The 19,338-nt window shown below is 46.2% G+C and overlaps 2 protein-coding genes across 2 annotated transcripts in view; one reads left to right on the top strand and one right to left on the bottom strand.

The window, feature by feature from the left end:
* PRKAR1B (protein kinase cAMP-dependent type I regulatory subunit beta) overlaps positions 1-11,346 on the bottom strand; it is a 65,350-nt gene extending 54,004 nt beyond the window's left edge. The window contains exons 1-4 of the mRNA XM_081338098.1: positions 11,252-11,346; positions 9,601-9,810; positions 2,564-2,734; positions 463-554 (exon numbers count right to left, since the gene is read on the bottom strand). Coding sequence (XP_081194224.1) covers positions 463-554; positions 2,564-2,734; positions 9,601-9,783 — 446 coding nt within the window. The 5' untranslated portion in view covers positions 9,784-9,810; positions 11,252-11,346. The remainder of the gene's footprint in view (positions 1-462; positions 555-2,563; positions 2,735-9,600; positions 9,811-11,251) is intronic.
* A 2,345-nt stretch (positions 11,347-13,691) lies between these two features.
* Positions 13,692-19,338, top strand: part of DNAAF5 (dynein axonemal assembly factor 5) — a gene marked incomplete at its 5' end in the record, with an annotated part of 28,254 nt that continues 22,607 nt past the window's right edge. Inside the window, 4 exons of the mRNA XM_081338087.1 lie at positions 13,692-14,238; positions 16,078-16,262; positions 16,388-16,512; positions 17,123-17,238. Of these exons, the coding sequence (XP_081194213.1) occupies positions 13,692-14,238; positions 16,078-16,262; positions 16,388-16,512; positions 17,123-17,238 (973 nt within the window). The remainder of the gene's footprint in view (positions 14,239-16,077; positions 16,263-16,387; positions 16,513-17,122; positions 17,239-19,338) is intronic.

Here is a 19,338-nt window from a genome sequence, read left to right as displayed (position 1 = left end):
AACGCCGATCTGGATATTCAACACCCATCGTCAGTCCTAGAAGGGAGTGGGGGAGGAGGAGGAGGAGGAGGAGGAGGAGGAGGAGGAGGAGGAGGAGGAGGAGGAGGAGGAGGAGGAGGAGGAGGAAGAGAAATGCTGATGGGGGAGAAGGAGAAGAAGAAGGAGGGGGAAGAGGGAGGAGGAGGAGGAGGAGGAGGAGGAGGAGGAGGAGGAGGAGGAAGAGAAATGCTGATGGGGGAGAAGGAGAAGGAGGAGGAGGAGGAGGAGGAGGAGGAAGAGAAATGCTGATAGGGGAGAAGGAGAAGAAGAAGGAGGAGGAGGAGGAGGAGGAGGAGGAAATGAAGGTGTAGAAGGAGAAGGAGAACTGTGGGGTCCTTAGTACTTTCTGAGCTTGGTTGTTTTCTTGCAGATGTTTCATTACCAAACTAGGCCATCAGACTAACATCCTAGATTCCATCGTACCTTCTCTCGTTGTCATCAAGGTGAGTGAAGAGGACATTCTTGGAGATGGCCTTGGCTAAGGCTGTCATAGTCTTATAGTCCTTTGGAATAACCTGGGATGGAAAAGGAGCAGCAGAAGGGAGAGTTAGCAGTCAGCAGAACCCCAGACGATTACTAAGAGATCAGCCAGGACTCCGGTGCTAATCATGGCAGAAGGAGGGCCATGTTAATCTATGGCAGCCAGAAATCAAAAGGACTCTTCGTCTTCTCTGACTAAGACATTTTATTAAGAGTTTCGGACTTAGACTAATTAAAGGGGGGGGGGGGAAGCAACTCCATGATTCCAGACCTGAGTTAAGCTTCCAGAAATGGCTTTGAGAGAAACTGTTGGGGATTACGAAATTGCTTAATCTAAAGTAAAAGCCAACGGTGCTTCAAGCATCAAACATTATCTAGAAAACGCTGAATTAACTGGTCAGGATTTCTTCTACCTGAATTAAATCAACGGGTCAGGCCAGAAGCGAATCAGAATTATCTTGTACCGAGCATCTAATGGGAATTTTTTTTTTTAAAAAAAAGGCTGAATAGCAAATAATTCAGCATCTGGCAGAAGTTTATTAAATATTATTTCTTCAAATGCATCTTGAGCAGCGAGATACATTAATTATTGAACTTGGTTCCGGATGCTGGGTGGTTGCCAGGTTTACTTCGCTGAAATGCTGGGAGGGAATATAGATTTGATTTGATTTGATATTAAAAATCAGGAACAAACATCATAGAGTCTTTTTTTTTTTTTGGATCTGGCCAAGCTTTCTTGGGGCGGACATTCTGAAGAAAATTGATAATAATCTCAGCCCACTACTCAAAGGCTAAGTGGGGGGGGGGTTTGTTCCTCATTCCATAATAAAATTCTGCTTTCCTAGAAGCCTGTCTTTTGAGGTATGAATGTGCCTCTGAGGCAATTTTGGATTGCAGGAGAAGACCTTGCAGTTTTCTTGGCAAGGTTTTTCAGGAGTAGCTTGCCATTGCCTCCTTCTTAGGACATAGAGAGAAGGACTGGCTCAAGGTCATCCAGCTGACTTTATGCTTAAAGAGGGACTAGAACTCGCCACCTCCTGGTGATTGGCCCAAAGTCACCCACTGGATTTCCTGCCTGAGGCAGAACTAGAATTCACCGTCCCCTGGTGATTGGCCCAAAGTCACCCACTGGCTTTCCTGCCTGAGGCAGAACTAGAATTCACCGTCCCCTGGTGATTGGCCCAAAGTCACCCACTGGCTTTCCTGCCTGAGGCAGAACTAGAATTCACCGTCCCCTGGTGATTGGCCCAAAGTCACCCACTGGATTTCCTGCCTGAAGCAGAACTAGAATTCACCGTCCCGTGGTGATTGGCCCAAAGTCACCCACTGGCTTTCCTGCCTGAGGCAGAACTAGAATTCACCGTCTCCTGGTGATTGGCCCAAAGTCACCCACTGGCTTTCCTGCCTGAGGCAGAACTAGAATTCACCGTCTCCTGGTGATTGGCCCAAAGTCACCCACTGGCTTTCCTGCCTGAGGCAGAACTAGAATTCACCATTTCCTGGTTATTGGCCCACCCAGTGGCTTTGCTGCCTGAGGCAGAACTAGAATTTATTTATTTATTTATTTATTTATTTATTTATTTATTTATTTATTTATTTATTTATTTATTTATTTATTTTTCTATACCGCCCTATTCCTGAAGGACTCAGGGCGGTTTACAGGGCAATATTTAAAAGACAATATAAAATTAAGATAAAAAATGGAATTAAAAAGAATTACATTAATTAATAGCCCAACAATAAAACAATGTTAAAAACTTGAAACTAAAAACCCCCTCAGTCCAGGCCAGATAGATCGAATTCACCATCTCCTGGTTATTGGCCCACCCAGTGGCTTTGCTGCCTGAGGCAGAACTAGAATTCACCGTCTCCTGGTGATTGGCTCCAAGTCACCCACTGGCTTTCCTGCCTGAGGCAGAGCTAGAACTCGCGTCTCCTGCTTTCTAGACCAGCACTTTTAACGCTACACCCGGTTAGCATTGGATGTCTCCTACAACACAATTTCCGTGCATCATTTACAGCAACCGTCCACACGTAACGTTACCTTCCGGACATAAGACACTGCATCTTCTTCGGTGTAGACCTCAGCACTGACCCCTCCCCTTCGGTGCCGTGCTTGGACCACCGGATTGGGTGGTGGCGGAGACACTTCATCGTCGTGAGAATCTGACTGAGAGCTGGATTTCTGCCAAGCCTGGATCTGCTTGCTTTCTTCCTGTAAAGTGGAAAACAAGCTGGATGGATTTCCCTCTTGTGGCCAACTACTTCTACTAGAGCAGGGGTAGGCAGGTTGACTTAATTCTCCCGAGCTCCAGAGGGTTGGACGAGAAATAATGGATGGAAGACTCTTAAGGAGCCACCGAATCTAGAAGCCAGGAGAAATTTTCTGACAGAGAGAACAATTAAGAACAACTAGCTTGCTTCCCAGGGTTGCAAGTGCTCCATCACTGGGTTGTTTTTTCCAGGGCTTTTTTTGTAAAAGAAAAAGGTGCCGGAACTCACACATGTCATACAACCCGCCTTGCCTACCCTACAAGGTTCCATCCAAAAAAGGTGCCGGAACTCCGTTCTGAGCGTTCTATGACAAAAAAGCCCTGGTTTTTCCCCCGCCCCAAATAGATTGGACTACCATTTGACCATTTAGGGATGCGGTGTGGCTCAGTGGGTTAGGATGCTGAGCTTGTTGATCAGAAGGTTGGCAGTTTGGCGGATCGAATCCCGAGTGCCGCATAACAGTGAGCGGCTGTTACTCGTCCCAGCTTCTGCCCACCTAGCAGTTCGAAAGCACGTAAAAAAATGCAAGTAGAAAAATAGGGACCGCTGCGGTGGGAAGGTAACAGCGTTCTGTGCGCCTTTGGCGTCTAGTCATGCCAGCCACATGACCACGGAGATGTTCTCGGACAAGCGCTGGCTCTTCGGCTTTGAAACGGAGATGAGCACCACCGGCCCCTAGAGTCGGAAACGGCTAGCATGCATGTGCGGGGGAACCTTTACCTTTTAACCTTACCATTTGGCCAGGATGGGATAGGTTCTCCTGCCTTGAGAGAGGGTTGGACTAGAAGACCTCTGAGGCCCGAAATAGATTGGGCAACCATTGGACCAGGATGGGATATGTTCTCCTGCCTTGTGTGAAGAGTTGGACTAGAAGACCTCGGAGGTCCCTTCCAGGCCTAGGATTCTACGTTCAGTGTTCTTCCCACACCATCGTCCTATGAGCTTACAATTCACTCCTGGGAGTTATGGGACAATCCAGGAGAAGCCAGAGAAAAAAGAGGCGGGACAAAAAGCCATCAGGCCAGGCTCCCAACAAGAAAGTCAACTCAAACTGTCCCCATGGAAGCCCTGAAGGGCTTCTCAAACCCTCCAAAGCTGAAGTCAGCAACTATGAGCCTCTCGCGCAACAGGAGAAAACTTGTGAGGAACACAAATTTCAGCACCTCGTTATTATGGGTCAAGCAATGACAGCGTGGCATGCTCAAGGCACACACAACTCTCCAAGAAGCCCCGGGGTGTGACGCCACAGCATCACTTTTGGGGAAGCAATGGGGATAAACAAAAGCCCTACCTTTGTCACTGCAGTTAAGGACCGCTGACCTGCCACATCGACCATGTTTCCAGAAACCACAGCCGAGCAGAGGGGTAGAAAACCTGCCGGCCGCCTGCTTGTCCCTCGGGAAGGGCCTTGCCCATTCCCATCTGTCCAACTGCCAAATGGCAACACACCTCCTCATCTTCAAAATCCCCTCTTCTCCCCACCCTCTCAAGGCAGCTCCGTCATCGGAAGGACAGGATAGTTGGGATTCAGCTGGCTTGGGTCCAGAAACGATCCAGAAATGCACAAGGTTTTACCAGCTCCCTGAAGCACGTTATTGCAAGTGGGGGGGGAGAGAAAAAATAAATAAATCTCTCCGTTCTGCATAAGAGGGTTTCCAGGTGGAAAAATACTGCAGGGTTAGCATCCGGCTTTCTGATATTTGGAAAGACCCGTGTGGTGGACACTTTGACCTCAAATTCGGAACCCTTCCCTGCACGCAACTGAAGGTGCCTTGCAAAGACCGTCGTCGCTCCTTTATTTTTGCTAACGTCCTTCCCTCCTCCGGTGAGGATCAGTTGGCTACTCGGTGTCCCCAGCTCCTACCCCCTCTTTGATTCAAAGCACACTTTGCAAAGATCCTCCCTCGATAACAAGCAAGCATCATTGAAACGGTTGAGCTAAAAAAAAACCTCGGGTCTCTCTAAGGGAACGTCAGGCTTGAAAAGCTCGAAATAAAATATTTAAGCTGAGAAAAGAAAAGAAAAAATCAATGGCTCTTACAAGGTAGGGGTGAAATAGCAGGAAGGCGACCTTCGGAAGGAAAGGAGAAAAGTTCTAGAAGCTGTACCAGGATTAACCCTTAGCTGGATCTTCAACCTCCACCCCACTTCAGATAGCAAACAGAAAGTAAGTTACCATATAGTTCTCTTCCGCCCCCAGTCTCTTTATAAGAGCATCTCTGCTACCCAAGTCGGCTGTCAGCTGGTGCAAATAAGAGACAGGCTAGCATTTCCGTGCATTGCTAATTTACTGCCAGGCATAAAAGCTCCTCTCTCCAACGTTTGAAGCCCACAAGTCTCAAGTGGACACCAGGATCCACAGCTAAACTTGTCAAAAGAAAAACAAAGGGGCACTCCATACAACATGGACTTTACACACGCACACAGCCAAGCCCTTTGCCAGGGATACACACACACACACACACACACACACACATTCATCCTCACCCCTAAATTCCTGTACCGGGTCTTGGGAAAGGAATAATGAATAAACCTTTCCTTTTGAAAGACTGCTTTTCCAAAGTTGGATCCTTGCAAATCTTTCCAGAAAATTCCTTGTCAATGGAACATCGTCCATCCTTCACAAATACACAGAGAGAGAGAGGGAGGGAGGAAGGGAGACTCACACACGGTTGCCATGACAGCCCATGTCTTTGCGGTAATGAATGACATCTGTCATTCACAAGTACAGATAGGATGTAAGATGAACTTCCATTCCTTGAACATGTTGGACCAACCCAAACCCTGTTGGGCGCCAAGACGGCCTTGCTTGAGATTCAGCGCAGCGCAGATTCAACCATCACACCCTCTTATTAAGCAAACACTGACCATTTTGATAACACCAGCGAGAGTGGAGGCCAAACAGGGTGGGAAGGGAGACCGCCACTTGCATTGCAGCGTCCCCTTGGTCGCGGGAGCAAAATTTGGCAAAGAGCATGTATTTAAGATGGCCGCAGCGTCCCCTGGGGAGGGGGGGTCACGTGACCCCCCTTTTGCGACCTTCCGACAAGCAAAGTCAACGGAGGAAGCCGGGTTTCGCTTAACGAGCATGTTACTAATTGAACAACTGCAGTGATTCACAAGAAAGAAAGCTCGCAAAAGGGGGCGAAACTCCCACTTAAGAACTGCCTCGCTTAGCAAACGGAGATTTGGGACTCCGTTGGGGTCGTAAGTCAAGGACTGCATGCAGAAACTCAGAAAGCGGGCTCACTTAAGAACTGCCTCGCTTAGCAAACGGAGATTTGGGACTCCGTTGGGGTCGTAAGTCAAGGGCTGCATGCAGAAACTCAGAAAGCGGGCTCACTTAAGAACTGTCTCGCTTAGCAACGGAGATTTGGGACTCCATTGGGGTCGTAAGTCAAGGACTGCATGCAGAAACTCAGAAAGTGGGCTCACTTAAGAACTGCCTCGCTTAGCAAACGGAGATTTGGGACTCCGTTGGGGTCGTAAGTCAAGGGCTGCATGCAGAAACTCAGAAAGCGGGCTCACTTAAGAACTGTCTCGCTTAGCAACGGAGATTTGGGACTCCATTGGGGTCGTAAGTCAAGGACTGCATGCAGAAACTCAGAAAGCGGGCTCACTTAAGAACTGCCTCACTTAGCAACGGAGATTTGGGACTCTGTTGTGGTCGTAAGCCAAGGACTGCATGTAGAAACTCAGAAACCACTTAAGAAATTTTTAATTGGGGTTTTAAGTATACAGGGTCAATTTAATATTTTTTAATTTGGTTTTTTTTAACTTTTGTATGGTGGATTTTTTAATTTCCTGTAAACCGCCCTGAGTCCTCAGGGAATAGGGCGGTATATAAATGTAACTAACAAAACAAAAAAAACAAACAAACAACAACATAAGTCAAGGACTGCATGCAGAAACTCAGAAAGCGGGCTCGCTTAAGAACTGTCTCGCTTAGCAACGGAAATTTCGGACTCCTTTGTGGTCGTAAGCCAAGGACTAGCTCTAAATAGGCCATACGGGATTTTCCAACCAGGTGAGAGACACCCAGTGTCAGAATCCATTTATATCACATTCATAAATGTATGTTTAAAACATTATTCCCCCCCCCCGGATTCTGCCATCTCCTGAGGAAGGAGGAGCGGATGTGGATTCAGCCTGCCTTAGGTTATTTCAAAGACCAAGGGAAACCTTTTGAACTGGGGGAACAAAGGGGAGGGTTAGGGAAGGAGGCATCTGGCCTGTGTCTCCATTTGAATCTGCAGAGGAAGAAGGCAATAACCATAAAGATTCAAAGTTCCCTTTTTCCCACGAAAGGGATGACACGAAGTAAAATGATGGGGGGCTGACCAAATGGGGTTGAGGGAAGGGGGGGGTTGAACCGGGAACTCTTTATAAAGCTTCAATCTGTAAAACAATACTAGGTCCTGTCTTGTATTTCCACAACCAAACATGTCCTAGTCAAAATTCCTTTTGGACTAGAACTGACTCCAAGAGTTTTCGTTTTCCTAAGACGCAGATTGGGGTGGGTCCTGACACCACCAGAAGAAACCCCCTTGATTTATTTCTCAGGGTTTCCGCAAACTTACATGACTTTCTGTCTTGTGCACTGACGGACCATTCGCCAGGCCTTTGAGGACCCTCAAGGACCCTGTCAGAGATGAGCCTGTGGCCTCACATGCTGGTCCTTTGATATGCATGGAAGCTGACAGCGTTTTGCCTCCTCTGAAGTGCATGGAGCCCGTCACGGATTTCCCTGCGTAGCAGCTGGCCGGACCGTGGATGTTCATGGACCCTTTGACTGTGTTTTCTGGGTCCCCATGAGCGGCTCCGTTGACCTGGATGGAACCCTCAAGCATTTTCTCACTGTCTTCGTCTGGCATGGCGGAAACCCCCCGGGACTTCGTTTTCAACATGCTGAGTTTCAAGACTTGACGTTCCCAGGAAGAAATATACACACGCCCGCCCGCGCACACAACGCGTGCATAAAATAAAGAGAAATGAAAGAAGAGAGGAGTCTTAAAAAAAGACGTCTTGGGTGCTAGGATCTCTTCTGGGGGGGGGAGGGAAATAGAGCTATACCGGGGACAGGCAAGCTTGGCTCTTTTATGACTTGTGGACTTCAACTCCCAGAATTCCTGAGTCAGCCCGGGCTAGCTGAGGAATTCTGGGAGTTGAAGTCCACAAGTCATAAAAGGGCCAGGTTTGAAGACCCCTGGTCTATAGGGACAGGACCCCTGCACATTTTCCTTCCAATCCACAAGTAGTTGGTAGAAAACACGTTGGGTGCCATCATCAATTCGATTCTTGCTGGCAAAACTGGTCGACCCAAAGGCTGATGGGCAGAGTGGCTCAGAGGAAGGGGGGGAGGGAAGGGAGTGACCATGATGCCCTGCAAAGATGCCCATGTGAACGGGCACGCTTGGACCTCATCCTATCTGACAGAGGAGCGGGGAGCTACTCGTATCAATTTCGTTCATCCCTGCCTAAACGAACCCAATCCACACCCCTTGCCTTGTCCAATGCCCAGTCACCACAACACCCTGGAGTCTTGGATACAATACTTTTTGGTGATGTTCCAGGCAGATGTTCTTGCCTTTGGGGGGGTCATATAGTCCAAGGCAACCTCCCACCAACCTCCATAGGCTCCTAATGGAGCCAGAGGGGCCTGGACTTTGATTGGCTGAAGATTCTCCTAGGAAAGGTCAGGTCACAATCAGCTCACTGCTTGCCTAATAATCCAACCCCTAATTTTACTCATGCACTTGTACCCGGCTTTTATTATTTTTACAAACAACTCAGGGCGGTGAATATATCCAAGACATCTTTCTTCTCTTATTTCCCCCACAACAACAACAACCCTCTGGGGTGGGGGCTGAGAGAAAGCGATTGGCTCAAAGTCACTCAGCCGCCTTTCGTGCCTAAAGCAGGACTAGAACGCGCCACATCCTACTGATTGGCTCAACGTCACCCGGATGGTTTTCGTGGCCAAAGCGGGACTAGAACTCGCCGTTTCCTGACGTTTGGCCTAGTGTCACCCAGCTGGCTTTCCCACCTAAGGCGGGACTTGAACTCGTAGCCTCCTGCTTTCTAGCCGGGTGCCTTATTGCCGCATCGATCACATCCTATCGATCCTCAAAAGCTAAACCAAATCAATCGGATTTATTTTATTTTATTAGATCCCAAAGGTGCTTTCTTTTCAAAAGGCCGCTGGGCTTTCCTGCTCTGCTAGAAGACGTTTTGCTTTTCATCCAAGAGGCTTCCTCGGTTCTGACCGAACGGTAGAGACTTGGAAGGGATTTATATTCCTTGCGCTCATCTGGTGGTTCGCACTTTTTTTTTTCTTGAGAGTCATTTTGAAGCACCTTTGGAGGCTCATCCGTGCCCTCCGGATGCCTTATTTATGACGGTCGCCGTGTCCCCGGGGTCAAGTGACCCCCCCTTTTTGCCACTTTCTGACAAACAAAGTTCAACGGGAACGCCGGATTCACTTAACCACCGCGTTAGCAACTGAACACCTGCGGCGGTCCGCTCAACAAGTGTGGCCAAAAAGCTCGTTAAAAAGGGGGGCAAAGCTCAGCACAAACGTACCTCGCTTGGCCACGCAAATCTGGGGCCTGCCACCCACCTTAGCCAACAGCTCCCTTGCGTTGGTTGGCTTGTGATCTGACACCCCTAGGAAGCAGCTTCTAAATATCAGAAAAACCTTTGCTCTCTCTCTCTTTTTTTTTTACAAAAATAAGAAATAAATACCAGCAGCCCAACGTTTCCCCCCCCCACACACACACACACATCTCCATTTGAAAGTCTCTTTACCTTTTCCAGTTTATCAAAATGTTCCCGCAAGAACTTCATTGGCCGGTCGGGTTTAGCAATGCAGAGATTCACGATGCACTCCTTCAGGATTTGCTGGATGTTGTGCTTCTGAACGTAGAGTTCACATCCTTTCAAGCTCTCCTCGTCTTCTCCTCCGCTGCAAGAGGGGGAAGCGGCCGCCATCTTTCTGAGGGTCAACGGATGACAACCCTGGCGGAGGAGGAGAAGGAGGAGGAGGTGGGATGTGAAAGGATGGATGACATCCATCTCCTCCAACGGAAAAGCCATCACCACCACCCCTGCCAGCTCTTTGAAATCGTCTGGAGGATCTTCCCCCAAAGCGCTGGAGCATCAGAGCGGTCGCATCGGTCACATCGCAAATGCTCCATGGGTTACAAATCTCTTTATCAGAGGCTTGCTAAAAAAAAAAAATTCAGCCTCCGTTTATCCAAGCTTCTCTCATATTCCTGCAGCCTGGGAGCCCCAAACCCACAGCTTTTGCAGGCATCCCCCCCACTCCTGCGAGTCAGTTTTGCCACTGAAAAATTGGGGAACCTAAGAATAGGGGCTCATAGAAATTGGATTAATTTTTTTCTTCCTGCTCTGAGGCCTCAAAACCTTAACCCTCTGGTTCAAACTGCCAGACGGTCATCATATTCTCAGCAATGTACGTGTATCCCCCTGCCTCGGTTGGTGGGCAGATCCAGCCCCCAGATCTGTTGCAGTGTTACCTCCCGAGAAAACATGGTTATTTCAATGGGAAGGAAGCCACCTCTTCCTCCCTGGGGCCAGCAAGCTGAATTTCTCGCGTGGGTTTCTCCCAATGCTTTCTACCTTTTTGTGATGTTTCGGGTGGTCCAAAACAGAAAGGTTTTGTGACGTCCCCTGGAATTGGCGAGAGAGGAAAAGCAGATTCCCCAACCTTGTTCGGGCATGGATTTGGAATCCAAGATTCCAAAGGCTTTCAGCTCACGGGGATCCTGTCTTTGGAAGATGGTCAAGGCTCCTGGGGGGAGAAACAAAAAAACAAAACAAAAAAACCCAACACGTCTTCCCCAGTCAGAAAATGCCTGCGTGCCTTCCACTGAACCTTAGTGGGCAGAATCAGAATTAAATTTTTCGACTCAATTCTCTCCAGGGTTTTCAGCTGAGGAGATTCCTGTTTCGTTTTTTGATTTGCTTTGTTGTTGTTTTTTTTTGTTCTGGTTTGTTTTTTTTTTTTTTGCAAAAACAAAAAACGAAAAACAAGCACCTTTTTCCCCAAAAGAACAACCCAGGATTGTCCAGCTTGATGATGATGATGATATTATTATTATTATTTTGAAATGGTAGGGCAAGGAATCTTTCCCACGCTTGCCTTTGTCCCTTGTTAACTGCGTGGAAAGGGAAGAAAAACCATTAGCCTTCCCTCTTGTAAACCGTTTGTTGGTCCTTCCCCTCCATCAGCAACAACTCTTTTGTGCAGAATTAAACCTGAGCCATTGTTGCTGGGAGAAGGAGGGAATGAGGAGAGAGAGAGAGAGAGAGAGAGAGAGAGAGAGAGAGAGAGAGAGAGAGAGAGAGAGAGAGAGAGAGAATGCAAATATACACAAAGGAGAGGGCTGGGGCAGGAACTAAGGGCAGGCTTGGATGGCAGGGAGTATATAAATACCTGATATTTGGCTCAGCCAGCAGTTTCTTTCAGCTCCCCCCCCCCGTTATTCGCAGTAGAAGCCTCTTCCAGCTGCCTGGTAGCTTGAGGTGGGGGGCATTTCTGTCTCCCCACAACGTTCTGGTATCTTCTCGGGGAGGGGGGGAAATCCCCAGCTAAAAGACAATGGAATCAGGCAGTCACCCCCGTCCTTAGATGATCTCACTGTCTATTTTCCCCCAAACTCCCCCTCTAAATGTGTGCTTCCCCCCACCTTTGCACACAAAGCGTTAAAAGTCTCTAGCTCCAACATCCATTTCCTGAGCAGGAAGTTGCCCCCCCCCATACCAAGCTCAGCCTCTCTCTCTCTCTCTCTCTGTTTTTTTCCTGCAGGAAGAAAATAAACTCAAGCTGGAAAAGAATCAGCTCTAAGCTTGGTTTTGGATGAGGTCTAGTTAGGGATTCCCAACTGGGGGGGGAAATCTCATCCTTTGAAGGAGTGGGATGAAGGTCCAAGGTGGGCAGATGGGCGATGGACAATATTTTTTTTCCCAAACGAAAGAATGGGTTTTGCTTGGAGTGTCCCCATAATATGTAACACCAGTTAAATTATCAAAAACAAAAATGTGTAAGGGAATATCAAATCAGGGTTAGAAGGGTGAAAAGGAAGAGGGGACTTTTTAATCATGCACAGTAGACTAGTGAAAAAGCAAAGCAAATTCATACTGTGGGGCGGAAGATATTACAGACAGATGTCACGATTTAAGCAGAATTATTCTTACTGGGATTTAGGGACAAGGAATTAGAAAATAAATCTGGGAAATTAATGCTGTATGTCGTAATTGAGGTAAGATTGTCGTATGCATAAAAAATGGAAAAGGAGTGAAATGACTAAAGTGGAAGATAAAAAAATTAACTGAGTTTGGATAAATAACAGAGCTGAACTGCTTTGAGTTTTGTTTTTTTTTAAAACTGGAACCTTGAAACACACTTTTTGGCATTGCATTCAAATAATATCATAAAAATAACTGAACAGACTGCTTGCAACCCTTATGAGTGTCCTATTGAGTAATAATTGCAGGGCCACAGTAATTTATTCATAGAAACCGTTCTAAAACTATATGTAACTTTGTTTTAAATAAAAGGATTACAATAAATAATAAAATAAGCAGAATGTTTTTGATGCAGTTGTTGAAAGAGATAGGAAAGTATCTATTTATCTTTGTAAATACTGTATCATTGTCAAAGTTCTTTTGAAAAAAAATGGGTATTTTACAACATTAGATATGCCAAAGGATACATTTGCAATCCATAAACAAGAGTTACTCAACATGGACAGCGTGCTAATTCTTTTTTTTTTTAAGAAAAAATGCCATACCAACACCACACAAAAGCAGGGTGAAAGGAGGCTTTTTTTTTGCAAACAATGTTGGGAATTCGGTGATGTCTTGCACAATGGATTTGAACACAGCCTGTTAAATTAAGCTGCTTTATCTTTTTTTAAAAATTTTTACTTCGTTTCATTTTACTTTACCTTTTTTTTTATTTGTCTTGTTGCAAGCAAAACCGAGGAGCAAATTCTTCAAAAATTACCAACGGGGATAGAAATGTATGCAGGTAGTCCTATCTATCTATCTATATAAAATTAAGCTGGTTTATCTTTCTTTTTTCTTTTACTTGGTTTCGTTTTACTTCACCTTTGTTTATTTGTCTTGTTGCAAGCAAAACTGAGGAGCAAATTCCTCAAACATTACCAACGGGGATAGAAATGCATACAGATAGTCCTGGATATCTATCTATCTATCTCTCTATCTCTCTATCTCTCTCTCTCTCTATCTATCTATCTATCTATCTATCTATCTATCTATCTATCTATCTATCTATCTATCTATCTCTATCTATCTATCTATCTATCTATCTATCATCTATCTATCTCTATCTATCTATCTATCATCTATCTATCTATCTATCTATCTATCTCTGTCTCTCTCTCTCTCTCTCTCTCTCTCTCTCTCTCTCTCTCTCTCTCTCTATCTATCTATCTATCTATCTATCTATCTATCTATCTATATCTATATCTATCTATCTATCTATCTATCTATCTATCTATCTATCTATCCATCATCCATCTCTATCTATCTATCTATCTATCTATCTATCTATCTATCTATCTATCTATCTATCTATCTATCTATCTATCTATCTATCTATCTATCTATCTATCTATCTATCTATCTATCTATCTATCTATCATCTTAAAAATAAAAATAAAAATGGTCATCTCGCAGAGAATTCTGGGAGTTGAAGTCCCCCCGCCCGTGGAAGCCTGAGGCAGAAGCTCGCCCGGCCTTCCGGCGCGGCCGTCAAGCGCGGCCGCCAAGCGCGGCGCCTGCCGCAAAAACGCCGCGCGGGGCCCTAGCAACGGCCCGGCGGCCTAGCAACGGCGTGCCTTCCCCGCAGCATGGCCGAGGCGGGCGAAGAGGGCCGCGGCCCGGTGGCGACCGAGCTCGGCCCGGCGGTGTCGCGGCACCTGGCCGGGCTGCAGGAGGAGTCCCGGGCGGCGCGGCTGCGGGCGCTGGGCTCGCTGCGGGCCTTGGTGGCGGAAGGTCCGGCGGCGGCGGTGCGCGAGGTCTTCGGGCCGGCGCTGCTGCGGCCGCTGACGCGCTGCCTGGTGGGCGACCCGGCCGAGCGGTGCCGCGAGCTGGCGCTGGAGCTGCTGGCGCTGGGGCTGGGCCAGGGCGCGCAGCCGGCCGAGGCGCTGCCCGTGCTGATGCCGGCGCTGGCTCAGCGCCTCGGGCTGCCCCAGGGCCCCGGCGAGCCCTGCGAGGAGCTGCGCCTCGGGCTGCTCCAGCTGCTCACCCAGCTCCTCCGCCGCTGCCACCGGCCCGGCCTGGCGCCCTTCCTGCCCGAGGCCCTGGCCGTCCTGCGCGCCGCCCTGCTCGACCCCTTCCCGCCCGCCAAGCGCCAGGCCTGCCAGGCCTGTCAGGCCGCCGCCGCCGCCCTGCCAGGTGGGCCCCGCCGCCGCCGCACCTCTCGCACCCGGGGCCCGGCGGCGGAGCATGGGAGCGGAGGGGGCCCTGAGGGAGTTTTGGGGGAGAATAGGGGAGTTGGGAGTTGAGATGGCAGGCTTTCTCCAGAGATTGTTATTCCGATGGGCTTTTTATCCCGCCATCAATGTGTCTCTGTGTGTTTATGTGTGTGTTTGTGTATGTGTGTTGTGAGAGAGAGAGAGGGGAGGGGGGGAGATTTATTTTTTATACGTATACTGTATATATATATATATATATATATATATATATATATATATATATATATATATATATATATATATATATATATAGTGTGTGTGTGTGTGTGTGTGTGTGTGTGTAAATTTTAAATTGCTAACAAAGAATTAAGGGAGACTTTGTTAGCAATTTAAATTTTACACAAATATGAGCTGTCACCGGTGTGACTACTGCCTGTCGATGGCCTTCAGGTTAGGCTGACACAGGAAATAAAGATTTGTCCCATGTTTGGGGCCTAGCAAGGTAATCTAAAATAGTTAACAAGCATTTCTCTCTCTTTCTCTCTCTCTCTCTCTCTCTCTCTCTCTCTCTCTCTCTCTCTCACACACACACACACACACACACACATATATATATATATAAGGTAAAGGTAAAGGTTCCCCCGCACATGCGTGCTAGTCGTTTCCGACTCTAGGGGCCGGTGCTCATCTCCGTTTCAAAGCCGAAGAGCCAGCGCTTGTCCGAGGACATCTCCGTGGTCATGTGGCCGGCATGACTAGACGCCAAAGGCGCACGGAACGCTGTTACCTTCCCACCGGAGTGGTCCCTATTTTTCTACTTGCATTTTTACGTGCTTTCGAACTGCTAGGTTGGCAGAAGCTGGGACGAGTAACAGGCGCTCACTCTGTTACGCGGCACTCGGGATTCGACCCGCCAAACTGCCGACCTTCCGATCGACAAGCTCAGCGTCCTAACCCACTGAGCCACCGCGTCCCTTATATATATATATATATATATATATATATATATATATATATATATATATATATATATATACAGTGCATGCAAACATGCATATACGTACATCTACAGGCCGCCCAGATTTGCCCGCTGGTAAGATGGGCAGCCAATAAATTCAGTGACGGACAGATCTGACTTGAGTATAGATCAGGGGTGTTCAAAGTTGGAATCTTTTTAAGGCTTGTGGACTTCCATTTCCCCAGAATTCTTTGGCTGGCCAGGGAATGGTGGGACCTGAAGTCCACAAGTCTTAAAAGATGCCAAGGTTGGTTTGCTTTGGTTGGTTGGTTGGATGAATGGATAGATAGAGAGATGATGAATAGATGATAGACAGACATAGATAATGTTTTACATATGTTGGCCCATAGAAACATTGTATGTGTGAGTCAATATCGTTTATTAAATTTGTATGCTACCTCCCTCACTATTGAGCAACTGTGTGTGTGTGTGTGTGTGTGTAAAAAAGGGTATCACATATACTGTATGCATTCACATACCACATGTACCCAGTGGTGGGATTCAAATATGTGAACAACCAGTTCTCTGTGTGGATGCTGCTTCCGGAAGTCCATTCTGGGCCTGGGCAACAAAAAATTAGCTACCGGTTCTGCCAAAATTATGCAGATTTAAAGCAATTTAAGGTCACCCTTGTTTTAAGTCTTTGGTATCAGCCTTGGGCCAGTGTTGGAACCAAGTACTGTCTGGCTTAGAACAAATCCTAAAGTAATAATAGCAGCTACTTTCCCCCTACCCTTGCATTGAGGTGGCTGTTCTGTACCATTTCTAGTCACCAAAAAAATCCCCATTTCTGCCTTCCAGATCATTTTCACCTGCAGTCGGAAAGCTTGATCAGTCCCTTAATGCAGGCCATTTCCCATCAACACTACAAGGTCCGTGTTGCTGTCATTCACGCCACAGGATCCGTGATCCAATTTGGCAATGTGAAATCGCTGGATGATGTGCTGTCTCACCTTGCCCAGCGATGTTTTGATGACATTCCACAGGTAACGTTTGGTCAGGGCTTAATTCACGAGTTTTTGTAAACTCAGTGCCTTGCTACAAAATCATTTGATTTGGATGGAATTGCAAAATGCATGATACAGGTTTCCCCCCCCTCCCTGTCTTTCAGGTCAGAGAGGCTGTTATCAGCGTCGTCGGGGAATGGCTGTTGCACCTGCGGGATCGCTATTCCTATTTTCATAAATTAATCCCTCTCTTACTCAGCGGCCTGACGGATGAAATGCATGAGAATAAGTAAGTCAAATGCAGACTGTCTATTTTACGCTAGCAGGGCCGTCTGTGGGGATGGTCAGTGACGTCAGAGTGCCAAGCGTGATTGGGCAATTGAATTTCCACCCCTTTTTAAAATGGGTCACATTGCACACTTGTTAAAAAAAAAGCATTGAATTGCCCTGTTGTATCTGCAAAGATACCTCTATCCCAGCTGTTTTCTGGATGTCTTGGGATAGCAGCTTCCAGAAATCTTAGCATGAACAGACTGGCTGATATCATGTATGTGAAATTAAACTTGTATGCAGATGCTAGAGCTCTTACATTGAAGCAAAGAATAAATACTTTTCAGCCTAGTCTACCCAACATCAACAAAAAGAAACATTGCCATATGGAAACTTCCATACCATCAAAAACCCTGTGCAGTTGTGAAGAAGCATTCTTGTTGTATACATGTAGTCTTTGACTTAAAAGCCCAATTGGGAGCAGCTTTAGTCAGGCATCACCTCCAAGGGGTGGGTTCTTGAAAACAAAAACGTTGCAGATTTAAGTTTCTCACAACAACTGCTTTTTAAGCATCTGTTTATGTTGCATAGACTCAACAATATTTGTGATTATTTCCTTTTGTGTTTAGGGAGCTGGCTTTAACTTACTGGAAGAAAGTGGGGTTGCAGTGGGAAAAAGAAAATGAAGAAGATATTAAGGATAAACTTGACTTTTATGCTGAGCCTTCTTATTATCCACCAGGATGTGAGTACAGTGTAAAATGCTCACACTGCAAATTGATTTAATTTTTTTGCAAATTACTTCCCTGAGGTTTTAATGTATAACTTTTAAAAACAAGGCATACGGAATACTTTCAAGGGAAAATATAAAGTAAGATACAAACAGAAGGACCTTTTGGATTTCTTATTCCGCTCCCCAATGAACAATGGTTTCCTTAAGATAGCCCTGTCAGTTTGCTTAAGTTTATTCTAAAATCTGCCTAACTGAGCAGGCTTTTTTTTTCATGTAATGCACTTTCTAAAATACTGTAATTGCCGCAGCTCCTAACCAGAAGCCCCACAGGTTACTGGCGGATTGATCAGCAGATTAACATTTTGCTATTTGTTGAGGAAGAAGTCCTGCTATGACCTGCTACTTTTCAATCTGTTTATTATTTACACTAGGATTGGTCTGATTTAGAAGCATTGTGACATTTTTGGATTACATCTCCAGTTTTTTTTTAAAGTCAACAGATAATTTATGTGGCCTTTTAGAATTTGACCTAGTAAATTTACACCCCTTCTCTTAAGAGTTTCAGATTGTTTTCTGATGCGGTTCTTGTTCTCTACGTTAAATTTTTTAAAAATGTGGTGGATAACTCTTCTGTGGTGGACAGCTTTTTTGGCAAATGGGCCCGAGTGTAAGACTTAAATGTGAAATAATGACATATTTAGATTATCTCCCCAGTTTTTTTAAAAAAAAATGGTAACAGCTAATTCTGTGGCCTTTTAGGATTTGACCTGGTAAATTTTGTGTCAGATGGGCGAGAGTGCAAGAAATAATCTTGCTGTCGTGGTTACTGCAATATATATAAGCTTATTCCCTTATAATTTTGCTTAACTTACTGAACTTGGGAACAGAGCAGAGCTTGAGTAGGTAGGCATCTCTATACCTCCCGTCCTTCTGCTGATGCCAGGCTATCAGACCTGGTTAGCTATTGACCACTATATCTTTCCAGTAGTACCCATAAACCACTTCTAATTTTGGACATCTTCCAGATGCCCAGACTTAAGTTTATTTGCGTGGTTTTCCCAAGTTGAGAAAATATTTGGGATCCATCAATAAAATTTCCCATCAAAAAGTTAATCCAGTGTGGTAAATTAAAGACACGTTAGAATATTCCATGTTCTGAAAACAAGGGTCCTTCTCTCTGCTGCTTCCCTACTCCCCCCACACCTCGCCTTTCCTGAATAGCTAGAGAAACTGTCAGAGTAGACGGGGGTTCTCCAAGGGTGAGAATAACATGAGGGAATGGCACAGCATGCACCAAAGGATTTTTATTTTTTTATTTTAATCCCATTTATATCCCGCCCTTCTCCGAAGACTCAGGGCGGCTTACAATCTAAGAAGCACAAACCAATGTGTTTAGTAGTAGCCTTCATTCTATGTATATGCCTGCTTATTAGGGCTTTCGCCCCCCCCCCCCAAGCGGCATTATTACAAAGTCAGCTTATTGCCCCCAACAATCTGGGTCCTCATTTTACCTACCTCGGAAGGATGGAAGGCTGAGTCAACCTTGAGCCTGGTGGGATGCGAACCTGCACTAATTGTGCAGGCAGCTGGTGTTACTTAATTTTAATTAATTACTTAATGTTGCCTGAAATTTCATTGATTTAAATGCTGCAGAAATCCCCGAAGCGGTTTTTATAGACGCCAAAACAAATCTCGCCACGCTTCATTCTCAGTCCGTGCGCTGGTTTCGTTTCGTTTCGTTTAGCTTATTAGACTTATATACCGCCCTTCTCCCGTAGGACTCAGGGCGGTTCACAAGTTGTTTTTTTTAAAAGAAACAATACTACAATTACAAAAGTTAAAACAATTAAAATGATTATATTAAACCTTGAATATAAAAAACCTAGTTAAACACCAGTTAAAACCCCAATTAATACCCTCAGTCCAGGCCAGAAAGCTCAAAGAGCCAAGTCTTCAGGTCCCGGCGGAATGAACGGAGGTCAGGGGCAGTCCTAAGCTCTACAGGCAGCTGGTTCCAAAGGGCCGGCGCACCCACAGAGAAGGTATTGTCTGCCGGCAATCTCTTACCGGAGGTACCCGGTAAGGCTGTGTGAATGGACCAAGGGCCCGCAG

This window comes from Vipera berus (assembly GCF_964194415.1).
Source record: "Vipera berus genome assembly, chromosome: 13".
Classification (NCBI taxonomy): domain Eukaryota; kingdom Metazoa; phylum Chordata; class Lepidosauria; order Squamata; family Viperidae; genus Vipera; species Vipera berus.
The sequence above is the reverse complement of the archived record's forward strand: the minus strand, read 5'-3'. Positions and strand labels throughout refer to the sequence as shown.